At 36.9% G+C, this 23,219-nt stretch overlaps 1 protein-coding gene across 1 annotated transcript in view; it reads right to left on the bottom strand.

Annotated features, from left to right (window-relative positions):
* The window catches only part of MIPEP (mitochondrial intermediate peptidase), a 66,801-nt gene that overhangs the window by 26,803 nt on the left and 16,779 nt on the right, over positions 1 to 23,219 (bottom strand). The window contains exons 11-15 of the mRNA XM_005516267.3: positions 11,980 to 12,133; positions 10,958 to 11,035; positions 9,759 to 9,963; positions 6,845 to 6,954; positions 599 to 673 (exon numbers count right to left, since the gene is read on the bottom strand). Of these exons, the coding sequence (XP_005516324.2) occupies positions 599 to 673; positions 6,845 to 6,954; positions 9,759 to 9,963; positions 10,958 to 11,035; positions 11,980 to 12,133 (622 nt within the window). The remainder of the gene's footprint in view (positions 1 to 598; positions 674 to 6,844; positions 6,955 to 9,758; positions 9,964 to 10,957; positions 11,036 to 11,979; positions 12,134 to 23,219) is intronic.

The following is a 23,219-nucleotide window of genomic DNA, read 5'->3' as shown; positions in this document are numbered from 1 at the left end:
GAAATGACTGGTCAATCACACCTATCCACAGAAAATAAAGGTTTACAAATTTAGTTACTCCTCCTAACATAGTGGTGGAGAAGTATTACATCCTTACAGCTCAGACAGCAATTTTGATGTGACAAGTGGCCACTTTCATGTGGAGCTGCAGAACACAAGGAGCTCAAATCACATTCTAGTAAATAAAGGTGCTGGTTTGATTTTACTATGGTAGCCTGTACCTCTCAGTCCTACTATATTTTAATGATCCAAGGTACACAATACTTCCTCTTCTTCAAGTTCTCCTTAAATGATTCCATTAATTCAAGAATTCAATCTTAAACCAACATTTGGGAATTCTGATAATCCAAACATTTTTGAAAGCTGTGATTTTCATGATATTTTCCTACTGATATAAGCATTTAGGTTTAAGCAGACAAGACAGAGTATGTTCAGAAAAACAAACAGAACAATTAATATAAAAATTAATTTTAATTAATTTACATATACTTCGATAACACCTCTACATTAAAGTAAAAAGCTTGGTCAAATTATAAGAACTAAAATATGTTTTGTAAGTGCTGAATAGAGAGTAGAAACTAGAATGCAAAATACACACCTGGAGTTGCATATCAGCTGCAGCACACACCTTTTTGGACTCACAAAGTCTTGACACCATGTTTTTTGGTAGTGGCTTGAAAAAAAAAATCAGATCAAATTTAGACTTACTGTTTATTTGTAAATAGTGTTTAAATAGTTAATTACTAGAAGAGGCTGAAGATACAAAAATAAAAATCCTGCTGGTAATAAAACACATTTGAAGTGCTTCACATTGAGGAAGGAAACATTTTCTGAACAAAGCATTAAATGGTCAATTAAGATATCAGCATTAATCCACATAGCAATAGAGAAATCACTAAGTGAAACATGTTTGTTTTTCTATAAACAGATTCCATATTCCCTTATAAGTCTGTTAAAGATGTTATTACTATTTTTAGATATAAAGAACAGACTGGGGCAGTTAAAGCCCACCCACATCATATAGCTCATAATACTGAGCTTAATAATACTGGATTTTCATAACTTCAACTGAGACTGAAGGTCTGAAGCATCAGACCTTCTACCCACATAAAAATATTTAATTGTACTGAACAGTAAATATCTACCCTTTGAAATTTTTAACAAATTTAAATTTATTCCACATCTATGGCAACAAAATTATCCATGCCACCACACACTGAAAAGCCAGAAACACACTCCAGGTCATTAAATAAATTTTTTTACTTTCCATCTACATGTCTGCAAATAAATCCAAAGACTTTAAAATGCCAGAGTTTTAAGAATATCCATCTATGAATGCATGACCTTACACTTCTTCCACCACTTGCTGAAGCTTTTCAATAGATGTTTTTCCTAACAAACATTTTCCTTTTCCTAGCAGCTTCCTTAACCAAACAAATGAAATATGGTTAAAATAACTGCATCCTTGCTAAAATATTAAGAAAGATAATACAAGTTGTACAATGTTATAGAGATGCTAGGTGTTAAGCTTGACTCCATAATCGTACCTATGCTTTTACAGTTTGAAGTATTCAAGAAATAATCCAAGGTCTACTGATATGGCAGAGCCATATGTTTAGATTCTCTGCAAATGATCTGAATTCAAGACAAGCAATATTCACAGAATAAAAACCCAGCTCTATAGAAGTTACATCTAAGTGATGAAAATTTTATCAACTGGCTCTAGAATCTCTAAGTTGAAGCAGGCAAGAAAAATTCTTTAGTCGTACAGCTGCTTTATGCAGTACTTGCTAAGGCTTGCAACCCCTTCTTCAAATCTGAAGTTAGCTAGGTCAAGCATGGTATAGAACCAGAGAATTTAATAAGGCAGAAAGTAAAGTAGGAAAAAAGTTACAATTGGTTAAAGTATTTTGGTTGGACAATTACTATGAATGTCTCTGTCTCATCCTCTTATACAAGTATGGCACACCCTTCAGTGTCCTTTCATCTTGGAACTAAAGTACATCTGGGTTTGCAATAACACAGGTTCAACAAGGAAACCTATAGAATTTTGAACAGATTTTGTAAAGCACAAAACTTATCAGCAAGTTTTGGTAGCTTTTTGGAGGCTATTTTTCTTTCCTTATGAACTAGTACAACATGGAATTAAACAAAACTGACTTCTTCTAGAACATCTATATGTTGGATACAGCACAGTATGAGAGAACTGGATGGAAATTCTTAAAACGTAATTTGTCAGTGTTGAAGACCTGAACAACCAAAAGCTTAGCAAGAGCAAATATTCACAGAATGACCAGGTTGGAAGAGACCTTCAAAATCATCGAGTCCAACCCAGCCCTAACACCTCAATTAAACCATGTCACCAAGTGCCAAATCCAGACATTTTTTAAACATATCCAGGGATGGTGACTCCACCACCTCCCTGGGCAAACCATTCCAGCACTTAATCACTCCCTCCATGAAAAACTTTTTCCGAATATCCAACCTGTATTTCCCTTGGTGCAGCTTGAGACTGTGTCCTCTCATTCTGTCAGCTGCTGCCTGGAGAAAGAGACCGATGCCCACCTAACCACAGCCTCCTTTCAAGAAGTTGTTGAGGGTGATAAGGTCACCTCTGAGTCTCCTTTTCTCCAGGCTAAACAACCCCAGCTCCCTCAGCTGCTCCTCACAGGGCTCGTGTTCTAAGCCCCTCACCAGCCTTGCTGCCCTCCTCTGGATGTGCTCAAGCATCTCAACGTCCTTCCCAAACTGAGGGGCCCAGAAATGGACAAATATGTATGTTTTACAGAGTTATCATTTAAGAGTGTTAAAGTCAAGAGCTCTCCTACCAGTAAGGTAAAACCAGCTCTTTAATGTAATGGTGTTTCAATTTTATATTTCTTCTGTATTAAATGATGGCAAGAGGAAGTTCTTGAGACCAAGTAAAATACAGGCAATTTTACCCAGAGTCTCCAAGATAATTCTGTTAACTTTTTTTTGCAGCCATATGAATGTCAAATAAATAATGTCAATCTACTGTGCACTGAAGAGCAAGCCCTACTGCTTGAGCAGATTAAAATCAACAAGAAAGTACAAATCATTCTTATGACTACACCTGCTGATAAAAAGACAAAGGAGGAAAAAACATTTATGTCTTTCTTAAATCTATCAGTGATACTAACCCGGCTCAAAGATTGTGTTGTAATTATAATTCACAAGCCAAGTAGAATTTGGCACCAGAAAAACACTGCCAAAATTAGAATAAATTGAAAGAATTTAAGATGATAAAGAAATCACTTATTTTTCCCAAAACATTTTTGTCTTCTTGAAATTTCACGGAAGCAAAATTTGACTCCAGAGGGTTTTTCAAAGGTCACAACTCCACTCCAAGGTATGTATCTATGAATTTCATGCACACATGATATGCTGTGGTCTTAAACTGGAGCATGTACTGTTGTTTCAGACAATAGAAACTATTCCTCCTTGCTTCATTACAATCTCACAAAGCTGCTTAATAAGCAGCTGAATGAATTACAAAAAGGCATCAGCATTCTTACTTCACTTCTGAAAGATGAACTCTGAAAAACCAGAATGAGACGGTCCTGTTCCTTCTAAAAGAAATACTTCACAGAGCTTTGGCTAAAGCTATGTCATTGAATAACCATTCAAATTTTAAAATTTAAACACTACATGCTTTACTTTGAGGTCCACTTCTCTATCTTTCTCCATTAAGTAACTTTAAGATCTTGGAATTAATTTTCCAGCATGTTTTTCATGGTGGCTAAAAGAACAGAATTCCCTGTGTCCCAAAGCATGCTTAACTTCTTACCATTGTGTAGTAACTGCAACACATTACAACTGTTTACTATCTGTGGGTTTATTCTTGTAATCATGCTAATACAATACTGTCTTTGTAATTCCATCTCTGTGAAAAATGAACTCAGTTCAAATTTGAACAGCTGAAACACTGGCCTTTGTTCAAGAGAGCCTCCAAAGACACACAAGCTTAAAATGACTTAGCTCAGACCTACCACACATCTCTGCACTTTACAAATGAAATTAAACAATCACAGCGATACAGAATGGCACCCATGCACTAGATTGTCTGCTTAACTGTAATGCTCTCATTTTGGTATGGCTTGGCTTCATGAGCTTATCTGACTAATCCAACTTTAGTAATTATTTATTACAGTCCTCTCTTTTTATTCATTTTATCTCAAGGATTTTTTGGTTTGAGTCATGCTTCAGATGAAAGGAAAACTAGACTTGCTATCATCTTGAAACAGATTTGTACTGGCCAGCTTTTTCAACTAAGTTCAGAAGACTTGCTCCTTTTGACAAAAGTGCTTGGAAGCTTTGTCACTCCTCAACATTCAACAGCATAATCTTTCAAAAGGGACAGAAGGCAGAGACAAGCTTTCTATAAACTTCAAGAAATTTTGGACCAGAACCTCATGATCTACATCTAAATGAACTCTCATCTTTGAAGGTCTGCCCATAAATTTCTTTTTCTGCAATGCTACTGAAATAAAATTTTCAACAGTTTGCATGTTTTAATAATCAAAATATCTGTTTCCCCATCTCTTCCCACAAGCATAAGCACTGATTTTAAGTGCAGATCCTCTAAGAAGAGTCTTTTTACAACTGACTTCTATAGCAATGGCTAATATGAGATTACACTGACAAGTTTTTCTGATGCAACTATGTTAAGTAGGAATATTAAAAACCACACCACCTGAAGTCTACATGCAAAAACTAGAGTGTAGATGCAGCAAGGCCAAGAGAAGGATGCTTTGTCAAATTATCTGCATTGCCTCCAACACAAACTGGATCAGTAGCATGTCCTCCTTCTGCCAACATCCAGCAGAGCTCTGTTGGTGTAGTTGTTGCAGAAAAGATCCTTCTAGTACAGAAAAGATCAGTCTCTTAATTCATAAGAAGAAAATTAATGGAAGTTCTCATATAGAAAAACATATTGATAAAATGGTTTCACAATTTTCATGTTAACTTTTTCGTTTGCTTTCCTTACTTCCCATTGAAAAGGGAGTAAAGTGGATGCTTTTTATTTCAAATAAATCAAAAACTGGAGGAATAACCAAAAAGAAATCTAATTTCATATTTGCACAACAGAAGAATTAATCAAGGAACAAGCAGAGAAAGTAAACCACAAAGATCTTTGCGAGGTTGAAAATATAAGAGAGATGGGATTTTCAGGTCAAAGTATTTCATAACATATACACAACACAAAAGATTACTTCAATCTATTTGTATTTAAATGACAAACATAGAAATATATCAGATTCTTAAAATCAGCTTAGATGAACCAACATAAGCAAAAGCAGATTTATATATGTTGGGTAATAGCTTAAAAATGCATTCTAAAATTAAAGCAATTGAAGCAATTAAAAGGAAGCCATCTAAAGCTCTCAAGAGCCACAGAGCAGTTTCAAGCTGCTCTTCTCATCTTCCAGCATAATACATTCTTGCCCCCTTCAAGACTGAATTTCTACATCAAACCTCTCTCAATTGCTCTCAGAAAGGGGAAGATTTCACCACCAATAAACAAAAGTAGTTTATGGAAATGCCAAATGGGACACAGTGTCTGGTTCTTAGCTTTTGCACTGAAACTAAACATGGTTTAGATTTGTCAAGTCATTTTGAAAATACAAAGCTATAAATAATGTTTTAAATGTTTTACAAATCTCTTTCAGATGTTTTAGTGAAGCTCATTCTCTGAATTCATATGCAATCAGATTAACTCCATGCTGTTTAAACACTACATGAACTTTATAGAGAACATTAGAAAGCCCTATTTCTGTATGTGGATTCAAATTGATAAATGATCAACACTCCTGAACTGAGGTTAACTGCCAGGTTTCAAAGAGACCTTTCTTAGTGCAATCAATTCTGCAGAAACAACTCCTCTGTTAAAAAAAAGAAAAAAAACCAAAAACTACAGAGCAAATTTCTCAGACAGTATCTATTAAAATAGAAGTTAAGCAACATATTTTCCTAACTGTTCAGTGGAGGAAAACATAATTCTACTTCCATAATACTGAAATACACTGAATGCCTAGTACTGAATAAAAAGTTCCAATGAAGTATAACACTACACAACTTAGGAGGAATTTTTGAAATGTCTGTATAAATACAAATAATCTTCTATTGCCATGTCTTAAAGCAACCACCAAAAGTTAACTTGTTCCAAAAAGCACTGTTTTCCAAATTCCCCATAAAAAGAAGATCCTTGTAATAGACTGATAAAGAATAATTTCATGTAAGAACAGTATCAGAGTTTTAATACAGAAATTCATGATTGACAGAATGTAACTAATCCTAATATAATCGTAAATAGAGAAGTATATTTTTCATCACAAAATACTTCAATCACTGCTCTACACTGTGCTAAAAATGGAAATTTTGAAACATTGCAGATCGCTTCCCTTTATGTCCGTGATTAGCTTACCTGAGCCTTATTTTAAGACAGACTTTAGAGAGTTCAATGACAAACCCTATTTTTGTCATAACTTACTTACCTGTAATTATATTAAACCATTCCAAACAACTTGATTCACACAGAAGTTGTTCACCTTCTACATGTTGTAGGAAAAAAAGGCTGGAAGTTTTAAAAGTGTCATTGGAACCCTGGATATAAGAACCTAGTATTCTTCCACAGATTACATTTATCCTTTTTGCAATGACAACATTAACATTTTTTCTGAATAACTGAAATTGTAATACTAAAATAATGTTCTCTATTGTTTATTTCTATTTTAAACATTATTAATTAATAACATATGTAAATATGATTCTTTTCCTACACACATTTATTCCTATTTTCAATATTCTACGTATTTTTCCCTACCTGTCCTGTTTTATAATGCCTTGCAAACTGGTTAACCACTCGATAGTCATTTGCAAAGTACTCCATCAGAATTGAGGGAACTTCAGCAAAATCAGTAGCACATCTGGTTCCTAAAGGTAGAATAATTGTACACATTAGCATTTGCTATTTCCACTAACACAAATAGTTAACTCTTCCCAAAGGGTTTTGCAACTTTCAGTTTGGACTTTTGGTGAACTTTAACGTTCTTTCATTTATTAAGTCAATATTTTATTTCCATTATTGTACATACTGCCAGAAAAGCTTCATTATGATCCTACACATTTTACTATAAATCACAAAGTAAAACAAAATATTTGAACAGCTGGGTGAGGCACCTTATAAAGCTCTGGATCACACCCTTTTTAAACTAAACCAGACTGTAGACAAACTGGCCCTACATGAAACACCAGATCAATTTAAGTGTCCTAAACCTAAATTAAACTACAATGTAAATAAAACTCTGCCTTAATCTCATTCACAGTTACAAGTTTTAGCTTCCATCTGTTTTCTGAGCTTACTTATGCTTTATATTAACCTCACTTTATAAAACTGAGTCATTCATTCAAGGAACACTCTTGCAGATTGAAGACATGTTCTATGTAACTGCAATGAGGTAATATTTTAGCTGTTACTATTTTCAAAAAGCACTTTCCCAAAAGCCTTATTTATTCCAATCTTTATCAGCATCTTACCCAATGGAAGTTATTAAAAAGTGTAACACATTGCCAAATCAAAGCTGAGTTTCTGATTTCTGTATTTAGGTTAGCAATGTAAAAGCTGTTGCTTTCATAGTGGATCCACTGGGTCATCATCTCTATCCCTGTCTGCCAGGCACAATGTCAACATTCAGAATTAGTCTTAAATCGCAGTATGCTTTTACAATTTTTTTGAAGACTAGTTTTTAAAATCACTCCTTTGACCTCTACAAACCTTCCTAATTTTTAATCTTAATTTATAATCTGTTTATACTCAATGATTCAGAGTGATACTGCTCTTTAGTATAAATAGCATTTATCACACTGTTTTTTACCCACTACATTGAGAGAAACTGTATTCTCTCTGAGCCATCATTATCCAAAGGCAACATGAAGGCTAAGAAATCATCTACTCTAGTTCTTCTCTGTACCTGCTGCAGATTGAATTCACCTTTAGACTAGACATATAAAACTGTGCCCAAACACTGCATGAGGTTTCACCAGTACCTTTACCATTCTAATACTTATTGCTGTTAAATACAGCTCTGATGCAATTTCAAATCACATTGGACCTTTTCACAGACACATTAGCTATATGCACTTCTGCACTGACATATAAAACTATGAATCTGTTTGTCCACCACTGCTGAAAAAGCCATTTGATATCAAAAATTCTCCTTATATTCTGAAAATCCATGATCTGCACTGTCTAGTTCTGAATTAAAGAAAAGTAAGGCAAGAGAGAGCAAGAAAGATGTCAAATTACTTCAGCTCATCTCAAATAGAATGTCAAATATTTTGTTCTCACAATAGCCTGTAGTCATCTTGTTTTCAAACTTTACCACCCTTGTGTTCCATGAGAGCAGACAGCCCTAACAGACATCCCTGGGACAAGCCCTTTGATTGTAACACATTCCAAATCCACAAAAAAAGGATTCTCTGTAGAAACAACACCACTGACCTCCAATGCTGCTTTTGAAATGATAGATCTGGAGTGAAATCCTCTGGGATTCTGGACTGCCTGGAGCTAAGGCAACACAGAAACCATACACAGGTCTCCTGGAAAGTCTGAGCCTCAAAATTAGCCACTTCCTGCCCCTTCAGGAGTTTGACATGCAGACACACATGATTCAGCACAAGAGGAGAAGTTGCACCAAAGCAGCTATTTTGGGCATATAGGTATTCCTGTAGCTCAAGATGAGTAAGGCTATATGACTGCAAGGAGTGGGGGAGAGCCCTTAGCTGTCCCCAAGACTATATAGAGCTTATACTGAAGGAATTATGCAGTGTTCATCTGTTTTAACCATGTCCAGTAGTGATATACTTATAAAACAGTTCAGTCAATTTTAATTTTAAATGGGCAACTTAAAAAAAGACTTTTTTTGCCACTGGGTGCAAAGGTGTCTATTGACAAAATATTAACTGCACCATGGACGCCCCTTTGCATCTCTAGCATAAAAATGGTAGAACAAAAAAATAATTCTTCAAACAAGGGAGTTACAATCTCATCTTTTTGGTTGTTTGTTTTCTTTTTTTTTTTTTTTAAAATAAGTAAACGTCTACTACACTCGAGATTTCTAGCACATTATTACAGAAAAGAATATACCAAGCTGTCCACAGGTAAAAAAAAAAAAAAATGAAGCATGCCAAGCAGTCTCAGCCAGCATGGATCTTTGACCTGTTTGCCACAACTGCAGAAGGTTACAGAAGCCGGAGACCTGCCAGCCAGTAGTCTCACTACTCTTTGCAAGACCTAATTCACTAATTTTCCTTCATTCATTTTCCTAAGTCATTTCCAACACAGCATTCATTGTGGTTTTACACTTGGTACAACCTATTTCCCAACCTCCAACTATTCTACTGATTATAAACTCCACGTAAGACAAACTTGCAAGAGTGGATATCACCAATAGAAAGATCAACAGTACATAAAAAAGAGACACAAACACCTAATTCTCATTAGAAAAAGGATATTCAAGTGTTGTTTGGTTGAATTTTACATAATATCTGAGGATCTGATTCTGTATTCTCAAATCATCAAGGGCACAGAACTATTAACATGACAACCATTTTTGGTTCATATTCTTTTTATTCTTTTTTTTGTTGTTGTTCTGTCTATTTTTAAAATCTACTTCTTTCTTCTGGAAATTAAACATTGGACTAAAACAAAAAAAAAATCACTATTACAACTTCCTTACCAGTGACATGTTGGTACCGAGTTCTTCCCAGCATAGAATGCATAGCATGTCCCATTTCGTGGAAGAGATTCTCCATCATACCAGGACTTAGTAGCGTTGGTGTACCTCTTGCTGAATTAGGAAGGCTCAGCATAAGAACAACTACAGGTAGCTGGTACTCTCCATTTTCCTTTAGCCTGCCTCCTCGAACTGTAAAGTGACAGTCCTTTTCAAGGGAAAAGCAAACATGGACAGCCAATGTCATTATATCAATGATGTTAAAACAATGATTAAATTAAACTAATCTGTTAAATCAAATCCAAACATATACTCAGTTATACAAGTAGAATTCAATGATCATTAACAGTGCTGTTGAATAGCAGCACTTTCTCCATCCTTATTATGCTGCAAATTCATAAGGAAATTATTTCATACAGGAAAGACTGTGTTGCTTTCAGAAAATAAAATTATTTCTTTATGTTTTCGAATTATCAAAACTGTTCAAATTTTCTAACAGGTATCACTAATGCCAAGAAATTTACTGATGTGTCAAATACATAATTTGTACATACAAACTAAGTTCTCTCCTCAGCCTTCAGCAGTAACTTCTTTATAAAATTCACTACACAGCACTACTAGTATATTGTGAAATACTAGCAAAACAGAGTTATATATTAAACTAACATAGATTTAGAGTTTGTCCACTCATCACCTCACTAAAGGAGGTAATTTGCAGGTGCTTCTACTGAGTGAAGTGTCGACTGTACTCCATCCTATTGCAAATATACTGGCACTAAGTAGTGACTGAGCCACAACAGTTAGAACCATCCACAATTTTAAGGAGAATTTAGAATCAAAATTAGTTGAGTGTAAAGATTAGAAAGTGTTAATATCAGATTGTTTCTACTTGTAAACAGTAGGCCAGAAAATAAGTGTTTAAATATCTACCATTTCTCTAAACAGAATTCTATGACATTTCATAATGCCTGCTACTCTGTACCAGAGTCTGAGTTCAGCCTATTGGATAATGTTTTTTTAAACAAAAGCTTGCCCTAAAACATATTTTACCTAAATCCACATGTGAAGTTACAGACATTCCCTGTTTAAATTTCTTTTAAAATGAGGCAAGTTTTACTAAAATTACATTGAACGCAAATGGCACTAATGCTACAGTCATTACTTATATAAAACCTAAGCTGAAGTCAGATCCTAAATGTTACCTGATGTGGTTTATCAGGTCGCTGGAAGAAGTCACAATAGATGTACCCCAGCAAACCTTCAGTTTCGTGAACAACAGCCTGAAGAAAAAAGAGTATAATTTCCATAGTGAAAGCACTGATAATGTGTAAACTGAAGACCTGATATTCAAATCCCAAGACTTACAATGAATAAATAACGAACAAACTGGGAATAATTAATATTAAATCCGTCGGTAATTTCAACTGAAAAAAAAAATTTACAAAATTCACATCTTGTATCTCAAACTAGAGACATTTCTGCATTTCACTCAAAACTAGCTAGGCACAGATTAGTATTAAAAGTACTTTCTATATTTCTACTGTCTATAGACTCCAAACAGGAAACAGAAGCAGATATATCATGAAAATAAAAATAGAAAGAGTAAGGAGTAATTATAAATTAACCCAGAGTATATAAAGAACAGCATCTCTTGCTGGAGGCTCAGTGGAGAAGATCTGGCAGTGAATAAATGTAGGAAGACAACAGAGGAACTTAGGAACCTGATGAGTAAGTTATTGTGCAAGTTTTTATTTCCACCCTCCCCTAAAAAGTGGGCAGAAAAATAAAAGTAAAAATAAAAATCAATCTCAAAGGAAAGATGACTTTCAGGGTAAAAAAATGAGGCAACGACACACAACTGCTAGGACAGACACCTATAGCATTCTACTCATCTATGGTCATCTATAAATTGAAACTAAATAAACTAACAGGGCTCATTCAGAAAAGTGCAACAATAATCCCCAAACACAGAAATTGTTCCTCAATCAGGCAGCCTTGACACAGAGTTAATACTAAGGACATAAAATATCAACTCTCCAAAAGGCACTTAAAGAGATGATAAAGCTCTTGAGGTCTAACTTCAACTAAAATTAGCCAACTAGTTTGGCTTTTGAAGGTAGGTATCCACGTAATTTTTTTTTAAAGTTTGATTTATAGCTCATAGGAACACACTATCTTGTTTATTTTCCCTTTGGTTTCAGATGCTGGGAACAAGAACACTTACCAACTTTCGAACATCTTCAGACCAAATCTCTCCTCTCTTTGTCTGTTCTGCATAGAGAGAGATCCCTAGGAGCTGACTGAACAAAGAGTTCAAACCTTCCATGCATGCCCCAAGAGAGAAAAATGGACAGTACAAGCCAGGATCAATGTTGTACCTAAGGGAGTACAAGAATCACATACCAGTCAGTCAGCAGAGCTACACAAACTACAGCACTCACCTTCAAGCCACAGGATGTCACAAAATACTCCAGCTCAGCCCAAAGGCTGTCAGCAAGCATGTTTGGCTTTATTTTTCAAATAATGAAACCAAGTTACAGGCACAGTGCTTTGCAGTATTCAATATTTTTTTTATATTCAAAATCTGGATACCAAATTCAACAGATGTTGACTATGATTTTCAGAAATGTGGTGAACATGTAGCACAAACAGACCATGGCAACATGATGGGTGGCCAAGCAGTGGTTTTTGATACTCAAAAGGCCACTGGCACTCAAGTGCCTTTCCCACGCCAAGGCTGCGTCGTATGACTGATCAGAAAAACAAGCTGGCTTTGGCTGTGGTGTAAGCCAAATCCTCAGCTAGGGCAGGAAACCAACTGGTAAGCACTGCTGATTCTGCAGTCTTGCCTTTCACTGCAGCAACAGAAACACCAAGTAGACACAATCACCTCCCACACAAAAAATCACACCTCAAGCTCTGGGGACTCTCTTGAACCTGTAGAAAATATCTTACAGCTGTGAGCCACCTGAAAATTTTAGTATGTGACATGGATTTCAAACATGGCCAGGTTTCCTGAGCGTAACCTCAACCAACTATGTTCAAAATGCTGTAGCACAGAAGATACTCATAGGCAGGAAGACATCATGCAACTGCATGCACACATACAAACTTGAGAATGAACAAAAAATTGAAAAAGAAGTTCAGAGATGCATGCAGTCTATAAAAGGGTTTACACTCCCCTGAGTCTCTGCCCCTAAAAAGCAAACACACTATAAGTAAATCAAGCAAATAAATGCTTTGAGAAGCTACACCTTCCACAAGCTGATCAGCACCACACAACTCTTTTGAGACAAGAGTAAAATCAGAACTGGAATCTGTTTGTAGTTGTGTGTGCACCCCAAACAGCAAAAAATACTCTTGCCTCATTTCATATACAAAGCCCAAGTGTTATTTTATACCATTTGCTAGGGTCTCAGAAAAAAGACAGATTAACTCTAAACAATCACAGCCACTGAAATTTAAACATGCATCAGCTAGACTACAATAGCTGGACACCAAAGATGAGAACCATGCTGTTTTTAGGGCTGTGATCAAAAGGTTTAATTACAGACCAGCTGTGAAAGAGCCAGCTAGCCCCTGCCCACACACCTACCCTTCCTTCCTTCCCACTCCCACAGAGAAAGCAGCCCACTGGGGATACTTCATTTGCCAAAATGCTGCTTACAACTGCAGCTCTGTCTCTGAACTGAGGCACAGCAGGGTGGAGTTACTCCTGTAAGCCATGATATGGTGAGGCACAAGATTTTTCTTATTTTCACACCACAAATGCACAAAGCTAAAACCAGCGTATTCCATTCTATTCTTAACTACACTGGAACACAGAAAATAAAACAGATTTTGCTTCTGTCATATTGACACATTTTTTCAAGATCTTCACACTCAGATTCATACTCTGCATGTTTCCATACGCACATTTTCCTTCTTACTCAAAAGGTCATTACACCCAAGGAAATAAGCCTGATAAGTTTGATAAAAAGACTGAAAGCAAGTCTCTAAAAGAAAGCAGAAGAGATGAGTTAATTCTCATGTAAGCCACAGAAATTTGGAGTACAAAGGATACTGATTGACCTGCAAAGCTCCCCCTTCCACCTCAAAGTACAGAATTACAGGGTATGTGTTGAATATCCTAAGAATTTTAAAGTCAGTAATTCCTAAGAATTGCAATGCTTTCAACAGTGGCACTTTTTGGAAAGCTTTAGGAGGTAAATCTCAGATCTCTCCACATATTTATAGAATCACCCAGTGATCACCTTCTGCCCAGACAGCTACCATGAAAACTGAAACACACCACTAAGTTCTTCAGATGTCCTGATTCTGCTCTGAAGCTCTCCCTACATACAGACAAGACCTGTTAAAACAACCCTTCTTCTGGCAGAAAATCATAACAACCTCCATTAGTTTAGAACTGGTTTTCGTCATATCACTTTAAAATCTCGTACTATCATCCTATATGCCACTATGAACAGTACGCTGAGTTTTCCATTTGCAATTCTAAGAATTGCTTCTTCAACTAATATCTGGCTACAAAACTACTGTCTCAATACACAACACAGACAAGCTCAAGTGGTTTCATTGCACAAGGGCTCTCTGCAGGGCTTTTTTGCTGAGTGCATTTTAATCAGTGCTGCCAAAGCTATGCTTACATGCAAAGCCTGCACACCCTCCTCCCCCCACACATCCAGCATCATTCAGGGTTCCTGTGCCATTTCCTCCCTGCCCAGTGGGAGAAGAGAGACAAGCATAAGAGGTATTTCAATAAAGAACCCATATGATACAGTACTAGAAGCACACACTTCAGTCAATCAAAATTTAACACTACCAACAGCTCACATTCATAACAAAACATCAGATTTTCACACCTGCAGGAAATTAAAACATGTAACTCCCAAGAGTGAGTTCAGCTGCAGGATAAGAGAACATGAAAATAATATTAAATTAAAAAACAGTATCCTTGAAAACATTACTTGAAATTAGATAACTTTTACACAAGAAATAAGAAAAATCAAAAGATGTGTAGAGACTGCTCAAAATTTTCTAAAGAGCAGAATTTTTTGATGGACCAGCTAACCCTGGAAACCATTTCCAAATACATGAAAGACAAGAAAGTCACCAGGAGTACTCAGCACAGATTCACCAAAGGCGAGTCATGCTTAAATAACTTGATAACCTTATATGATAAAATAATTAGCCTGGCAGAAAAGGGGAGAGAAGTGCACGTCACCTCCCTGGACTTCAGTGAGTCCTTTTTCACTTCCTGTGTCAAATGATCCCATAAGATCCTTGCAGAGGAGCTGTCAGTGCATGGGGTGGATAAGCAGACAGAAAACTGGCTGAATGGCAGGGCCCAGAGGGAGGTGATCAATGGCTGCTTGGAGGCCAAGGATCAGCAGTGTGCTCCAGAGGTCAATACCAGGTCCAGTCCTGTCCAGTTGTTGGCAGGTAACACCAAACTGTCACCCAAACTGGGAAGAGTGGCTGATCTGTCAGAGGGCCTTGCTTCCAGCCACTGGGACCTTTACAGGCTTACAGGATTAATGAACTTCAAGAAGTTCAAAAGGTTCTCCCCTGCACCTTGGGAGAACAACCCCAGGCACCAATATGTGCTGGAGGACACCCAGACCCAGCAAGAAAGGAATTTTGCAGACAGGGACCTGAGGGTCCTGGTGGACACCAAGTTAAACACGAGCCAGCGAGGGCCCCTTGCCAAAAAGAAGGTGATCAGCATCCCGGGTGCATTGGGAACAGCATGGCCAGCAGGCTGAGGGAGATGATCCTTCTGCTCTACTCAGCACTGTGTCCAGTGTTGAAGTGCTGTGGCCAGTGCTTGGCTCATCAGAAAAAAGAGACATGGCCATGCTGGTTTGGCCTGGGAAAGAGAAGGCTCAGAGGGATCTTAATAAGGATTAGAAATTCCTGAAGGGAGGGTGCATAGAGGACAGAGCCAGGCTCTTCTCAGTGCTGCCCAGCAACAGGATCAGATGCAATGGGCACAGAACGGCGCATGAGGTGTTGCATCTTAATATCAGGAAACATTTTTTTCCCAGTGAGGATTAGCCAGCAGTGGCACTGGTTACCCCTAGAGTCTATGGAGTGCTGTAGCTTGGAGATACTGAAGAGCTGCCCGGACATGATTCTGGACACTCAGCTCTAGGGGACCCTGCTTTAGCAGGGGGCTGGACCAGATGACCTCCGGAGCAAACTTCCAACCTCACCTATTATGTGAAGGTCTCATATGGAACCTAGGACTAAGGGCACACAGCTGCAATATGAGATAGATTCCAGCTTTATCAGAGGAAGACAATGTTCCGTACTAACTGCAAAGGATTACAACATTAGCTTGAAATATTGGATTAATGTGTTTGCTGGAGGGGTGGGAAAATACAACCTCTGAAACTAAGTTTCATGTAATTTCATTCCTGTCAAGAACACGGATACATACTAGCAGGAGAAAACAATGATATTTCTTCATGAATAGAATAGCTGACACTAATATATTGCAGGGAGAAGATCAATGCCTACTTCTTCCTCATTCTCAGCACTCCTTTAATGTGCACAATGTCTCCATAACCCTACCCCAGGATGAAAAGGATGTGAAGAAGGCTTTCTGATAAGTACTTTGTAATATACTGCCACTGTCCTAAGTGGGGTGAGGGGTTGGGGTGGTGGCAGGAAATCAGTCTCTGTAACAGTTTTGTCCTTTGAAAAAAGCATGATACTTATCCACCCCATCCACGCTGAAAAATAGCAGTAACAGACTATAATGCCTTAAGGCAGACTCCCCAGAGAAACTAGCCCCCTACTCTGGCTAATATTTGAAGATGTCACAATCTTGACATTTTGAGTACAATGAAGTCCTGACTAAACAACCACTTTAATAGAAACTACACAAAGTTAATGTCAGTCCCTTCTGGTAGAACATTGTCTCCCACATTTAATGAAAGATGTGTGTTAATGTTGTTCTTGCCAATGGAAAATCTAAAAAAGTTTTGAGAAACTACATTTTTTAATGCAGAATGCCAAAACAAAAATGCTTCTAGTTTGGATCTCAATTGTCCATTTCTGCCTTGCCTATTACACCAGTGTGCAAAAAAAGATCAAAGCTGAAGTTAGTGAAAAAAATCTTCAAATACCACTAGTGTTTAGAATGCCACAGATCCAATACTTAAATTAATTTTGGACACACCTGGCAGCCAGTGCAGATTATATTATATACCTTGAGTTATCTGGAATCTATTGTTTGCTAGCCAGTGCAATGTCCTAGGAGTTATGGAGAAAGGGGTCAAAACCCATAATATAGTGCAATTATCACAATCAGATGATAATAACCAGTAATATTTCAAAATGAGTACTGGCTACTGAAAAAAAAAAAAAAGCCACTCCTCCAATAAGTGTGTAATGCATCTTCAAAAACCTTTGTCTACATACCAGTCTATACCCACTAAGCAGTAATCATTCCAGACACCAAAACACAGATTCAATTCCCAAGTTTTGAATTTGGTCCTACCTCACACATGAACTCTACTTCCACAAATTTAGTACAACCAACTATAACTGAAGAAAACCTAACCCCAAACTTGCACTGATTCCAGGAAAACTTTCTCTTTGGGCTTACTTAAGAACAGCAATTAGCCAAAACCTCAGCCATCTGAAACTGATGTTCTCTAACCAAAACCTCAGTTCCTGGAATTATTACTGATAGATGATCTTGCTTTTCAGTGGCAAGAGCAAGCTTATGACTGACTCTTTTCTGAACATCTACCTTCAAATTTAATGCTACTCACTGGAAAATAAAAGGTGTAACACTAGGCAAGATTAGAGGACAATGGGGAAAAGGGAAGAAATGAAAAGATTTGAAACTTCCACAAAAAATAAAAATACTCCATGAACAAGACAGGAAATGCTGCAATCTCTACTAGATCTCTAAAATTTAAATGTGGCATATGAGTGTGGGTAGAAAAGCATTTGGAAGTGTTTACAAAGTAGATGTTCCCTGGCTGAAGATTCTTGGTTGATTTCAGACACTCAAATGGTAGCAGTCATTAGCAACTTCATTGTTTCCAGATGACAAAAAAAAAAGCATCTGTTAGCTAGCAAATGATTACCCAATCTCAGTTACTGACAGCTTCATCACGTTAGTGGAACTGCAGGAATATATTTCCCAGGCATAGTATTTTGGCATTCAAATTCATGCCAATCTAAAAACATGGTAGCTCAACCTCCTGGCAGCAATGGCGACTGTGATTGTGACAGCAATCCAAACTTCTCTTCCCTCAGTCCTTTGAATGAAAATTCTCATGCTGTTAAAGGGTCTCAAGTTGTATCTTCAAAACACACTCTGACCTGGGCCAAATTTTCTAAACGACCACATAAAACTTCAGGATTAACACTTCTCTCAATACACTCCTTTAGCATTTTAAACTGCCCAGTAACAAAGACAGAACTTGTCTGTGTAGGATGCAGAGCCTTTTTGAGGGCTGATCCAAGACTGTAAAATTAATTTCTCCTGAAGCTAAAGGGAAAACTTAAAGTACCCCATCTTCTATCCCAGGTGTATGGTGCTTCTTTGATCCCTTTTTTTCAAACATGAAATCAAGTGTATTTGTTAATGCAGACTAAAGCCTTCCAACAAAACCCTACCAAAACCAAGGCATTCCTGTCTTGGCAGGGGGTTGGGCTAGATTATCTCCAGAGGTCTCTTTCAACCCTAATGATTTTCTGATTCTGGGATTCCACTGCACATTACTTTTCAATCAACATAATGAAAGGACAACAACTTCAGTTAATGAATTAGCTGATACTGCCTGACTCTATATAAAAAGGAGTAGTCTTTCCAAAGTGCTATAGCTTAGCCTTCCCCTGAAATGCTCACTAGTCAGAAATCTTCATAATCTATAGGTTAATAAATGTTGGTGACCCTACTGTGCATATAATTATTTTTATTATACATGTTAAAGTGGCAACCATTCTAAGAATCACTTTATACACAATTTTCAAGCTGCTATTAATTGTGAGCTTGAATAGTTGTACAGCTTTGTGCCTTCTATTTAAAACAAACAGTAAAAAATTGAAATAAAACTGCAAGAAGCAGCTGCTTTATTATGAGCACACTCTTTGGCAAGCTGCCTCCACATTTATTCAGACAAGTTATGATTTTATCTCCTACAGGAAGTGCACTCAAGTATTTTTGGGAAAAGGAATCACAAAGGAAATTATCATGACCCATGCTGAACTACAGTAACAGACACCCTGCTACCAGTAAAATTTCTGCTAAGGGTTACTGCTGCTAGGAAGAAAGGTTAATGTTCTGGAGACAGACAGCATCTAGTGACAGTAACTACCACAAAAAAGAGCTGGAAGATAGGTATTCTTGTGTGTTGTAATCTGCAGCCCCAGAAGAGCTGACAGACTCTGCAGCAGGGAGAATGATGCACATAGCAGAGTAACATCACCAGCAAAACGTACTGCTGTCTCCAAAGCCAGCAAACACGTGGAAACGTGGTTACAGCACTTCCTAAGGAACAAAAATAATTCAGGGCAGCTAAGCAAGCCAGGGCAAGAACTGAACACACTGTCTGGATACACTTTTGCTTAAAATCTGAGTTCTGGGCCTTTGGATGCCTATGTCACAAGAGAAGGGCAAACACAAATATTATAACACTTTCAAGCTTGATAAGGTATCAGTTAGAGGTAACTAGCACAAGTCTAGAGCTCAGCTATGACCTTTTGCTTCTTTCTGGAACTTGGGCTTTCCTGATTGCATGTTGTATAGTTGAATACCAAAAAGATGAGGAGCACTGCATTTTCTATGGGAATATGCCTTTGAAAATGCAGGCAAAAGAGATGGATCTCAGATGATGTTAACTTTGCAGAGAACTACATACTCCAGTCAAAAAGATTTCATACCATGTAACATTTCTTTTACTGTATCTCAGGTAAAAAAAACACAGGTTTTTGATATTTGCAATTTGCACGGCTACAAAAAGATTTTCCCAACTAACCTTGGACTTGACCACATAAATTTTCTTAAGCCATTATATGAAACTTAAAGGATCTGAATCTAATTCTGGAAGATCAGGAAAAGGAAATATCAAAACTTCTATCTGTTACAGACATACACACACCCATCAGAAAACACAATGATTAATCTGAAAAAGACTTCCTGAAATCAAGGATTTTGTACATGCCTAGATATGAATAATATTTTTAAAAAAGGTTGCTTTTAGTTTTGATGTAGGAAATGTAACATTTATGTAAAAAATGTGGACACCAACACACACTCACCCTTACATAAATCAGTAACAGCATCAACAAATATATACATGAACTCCTCTACAGTGGAAAAGAATATTTTTCTCTCTGCCAAACTTTCAGTTAAGCTGTTTTGACTTAAGAAAGATAAAAATCAAGACTCAAAGAGGTCCCTTTTATTGTAATAATGAACCTTAAATTATTTGTTTCTCCTGCAGAACTGCATAACTCTCATGCTTACATATCAAAAAATGTAAAAGACTGAGACACAAACTTGAACATAATAGAATTGCTCTGTATTCATTGTGCATATTCCAGTAACATAATTCACTATGAACATCTGATTTCAAATACCAAAGACTTTGTATTTATAACAGAGCCCAAGAAAGAATGAAAATTTTCTTATATACTCTATGTCCAAATGTGAGCCCAGTAACTTTATGAAGAGAAATCTCGGTACCCTCCTAACAAAGGTAGAAATATCAAATAAAGCTGTAGTTTCTTTTATGTAAATTCCTGCTTTTTATTAAAGGATAAACTACATTTAAGAAATCCAGACACTTTACTTTCAGAGTTTACAGCCCAGCAGTATTTTTAATAGAAGCAAAATAGCTAAACCAATTAAAAAAAAAAAAGATTATAAAAAGAAGTTAACTGACACAATGAGGTTTGGTTATTCTTCAAGAACAGTAGGCTTCAAACAAAAAGGCTGTGCCCCTGTGAGAAACAGAGATGTAGTATGCGATTATAAATAATTATTTCTAAGCTTGTATGACTTCAGAGTCTAACTAAAATGCAGACTCCTAAAATCACTTTCATTTAAGCTGTATCTATGGAACAAGGCTAAGACTGTTTTGTGCAACATGACTTTCATCTATTCTATTAAGAATGCTTTTTATAAAATTGAACATTAGGGATATTTGAATCAGGATCCCTGCTCTTCAGAACACAAGCATTCAGACTCTTAACAATTGCAAATTAGCTGCCAGGCAAAAATTCTTATAAGTGGCTATTAAATGTAGTCCCTGATATATCCTGACTTCTTTGGGGATTTTTTGTGAGAAAAAATATTATCCTGTTGACATCCACAAAAGTATAGAAGACAAAGTTAACTATCTCTAATAAAACAGATCCTGTCAAAACTTTCAAAGAAACTTGAAAAGAACTTGTTAGTGAAGATAAAAAGTGAGATGAACCCCTCAGGTTAACTTGAAGAGATCAAGACAAGGAAAACCCCTTCCAATTTTCATTACATGCCAGACTATAAAATTTAATTATTTACTTAAAGGGAGACTCTTAACCATGATTTATAGAAGACTCTGGATTTCTTAAAAATAATAACAATAATAGTAATAATAGAAAGCCTTTGTACTCTCATCAACCATAAAGTAGCACCTGTTTTTCACATTCCTTTTTACCTTCTGTTAATTGTACTTCCTAGAATATTTTGGACGAGGTCAAGGGGTAATTTGGAATATTTTTATCAACACTGCATGCAACTTTTATATTTGACTTAGTTTCCAAATCAACAATTTCTTTGTTCTTCCACATTATTTTGAATAAAGAAGCAATTCTTGAAAGCTGAATTCTGCCTCACAGCAATGCTTTTCAATAACTTTCAGGTTTCCCTCCAAAAAGCTTAATTCACCAGCTTTAGTGACTGGTGAGTTTAAAGGCACTTAAACCTACATTAGCTGATTTAACAGAAGGTTACCTTCCCTTTCTTATAAATTGTTTGTTACAGAAAGTCCTCCTTCTCTCTGAGCACTTTGGTTAAAAGACTTCCTGGTTACATTTCGCATTACTTTTCCACTTCAGCTTTCAAATTGAACAGAGTGACAGTTTTCTCACACGTTCTGCAAAGGGTCTGGGCTGTATTTCCACATGGCATTCCTGAGACAGAACAGTCTTTCATGAAACTAAAAAATAAATTTACAAAAAGCAGCCACAAACAAGTTTCTTTACTAGTAACTTGCAAACATCATTATTAGTTGCAGCTTTTAGGAACTTGTGAAACAACCAGTCCCATTTTCATACCTTGGTACTGAACCTGCTCCTCTGAAAAACCCAGAAGTGGTGCCCACCCTCCCCAGAAGCCAGTAACCTACATACAGTCCCAACAAGAAAGGAGGTAATTTAATCCTAATTTCTGCTAAAATGGCACCCCAAGATCCAAAATGCCTGCACCTGTCATGGTGGCTTCTCTTTCCTAACATCAGGAAACTAACTTATTTTTGTACTGATCTGTCATCCTCAAGGCTGGTCTTACTTCCTCTCTTTGCAGTCCCAAAGAAAGGGACCAGCACAGAGTCAGTAATCTGCAAGCACATCCCAGCTTCAAGGTGAATAAAATCTGGGACATTTTGGCAAAATTCCACAGCAAATTATAGCCAGTGAAGTCAACCCAGCCTGGCAAGAACCACAGGTTAAGGAAACAGGAGTCAATATCAAATACACAAAGCTCACTGCTGATGGTTCTGAACATTTTTTGTGCAGAACAGTTCTGGACCTCTGTCAGACATGACTAAGCACAGCCAATCCAACCTTCAAGGCTGACTTCAAAAAGTCTCTCACAGCATTTTGGGGCGATTTTCTGTTGTGTTTTTTCCTCTGACCCAGAAGAAGTCAGCAGGACTACCACATCTTTGCAAGATCAGGGACTTGCAAATTACAGCTGCACTTACTGAGAAGTAACACAATTTAATTAATACTTGGGTACTTGTCTGCACTAAAATGCAACGCTATTATTTTTATAATATACATATTAGACATTTTCTTGTTAGATGCTGAAGCATGTTCTAGCACTCACTGGTTTATTACCCTTAGCCTGCCAAAATTCTTGAGGTTCTCCTAATTACTCTATCTTCTTTTAAGGTACTACTACCATGATTTTCAGACTTTTGTCTCCTGTTTCTCTTAAAAGTACATTTATACCGGTATGTATTTTCCCTGCCTCTTAAAACTATAGCTACAAAAACATTACACTGTCTTAACTGTAGCTTTAAAGCCAGAGAGGCTACTTAACATAGTCTGGGGAAAAAAAAAAAAAAAAAGTAAAATATCCTGTTCCCATCAATGGGAGGCTTACACTTTTGAAGTAGGATCAAGTTTCCAGGGAAAAGACTTGGTGAAAGCTGACAGAAACAAAATTGTTGCGGCCGGGTTTAGACAGAAAACCGCAACTGTGTGGTTTGAGTCTGCAGCGTCCCCTGC

The sequence above is a fragment of the Pseudopodoces humilis genome, chromosome 2 (genome assembly GCF_049639895.1).
Source record: "Pseudopodoces humilis isolate 2021_Gansu_Grassland_sample_001 chromosome 2, ASM4963989v1, whole genome shotgun sequence".
Lineage (NCBI taxonomy): Eukaryota > Metazoa > Chordata > Aves > Passeriformes > Paridae > Pseudopodoces > Pseudopodoces humilis.
The sequence above is the reverse complement of the archived record's forward strand: the minus strand, read 5'-3'. Positions and strand labels throughout refer to the sequence as shown.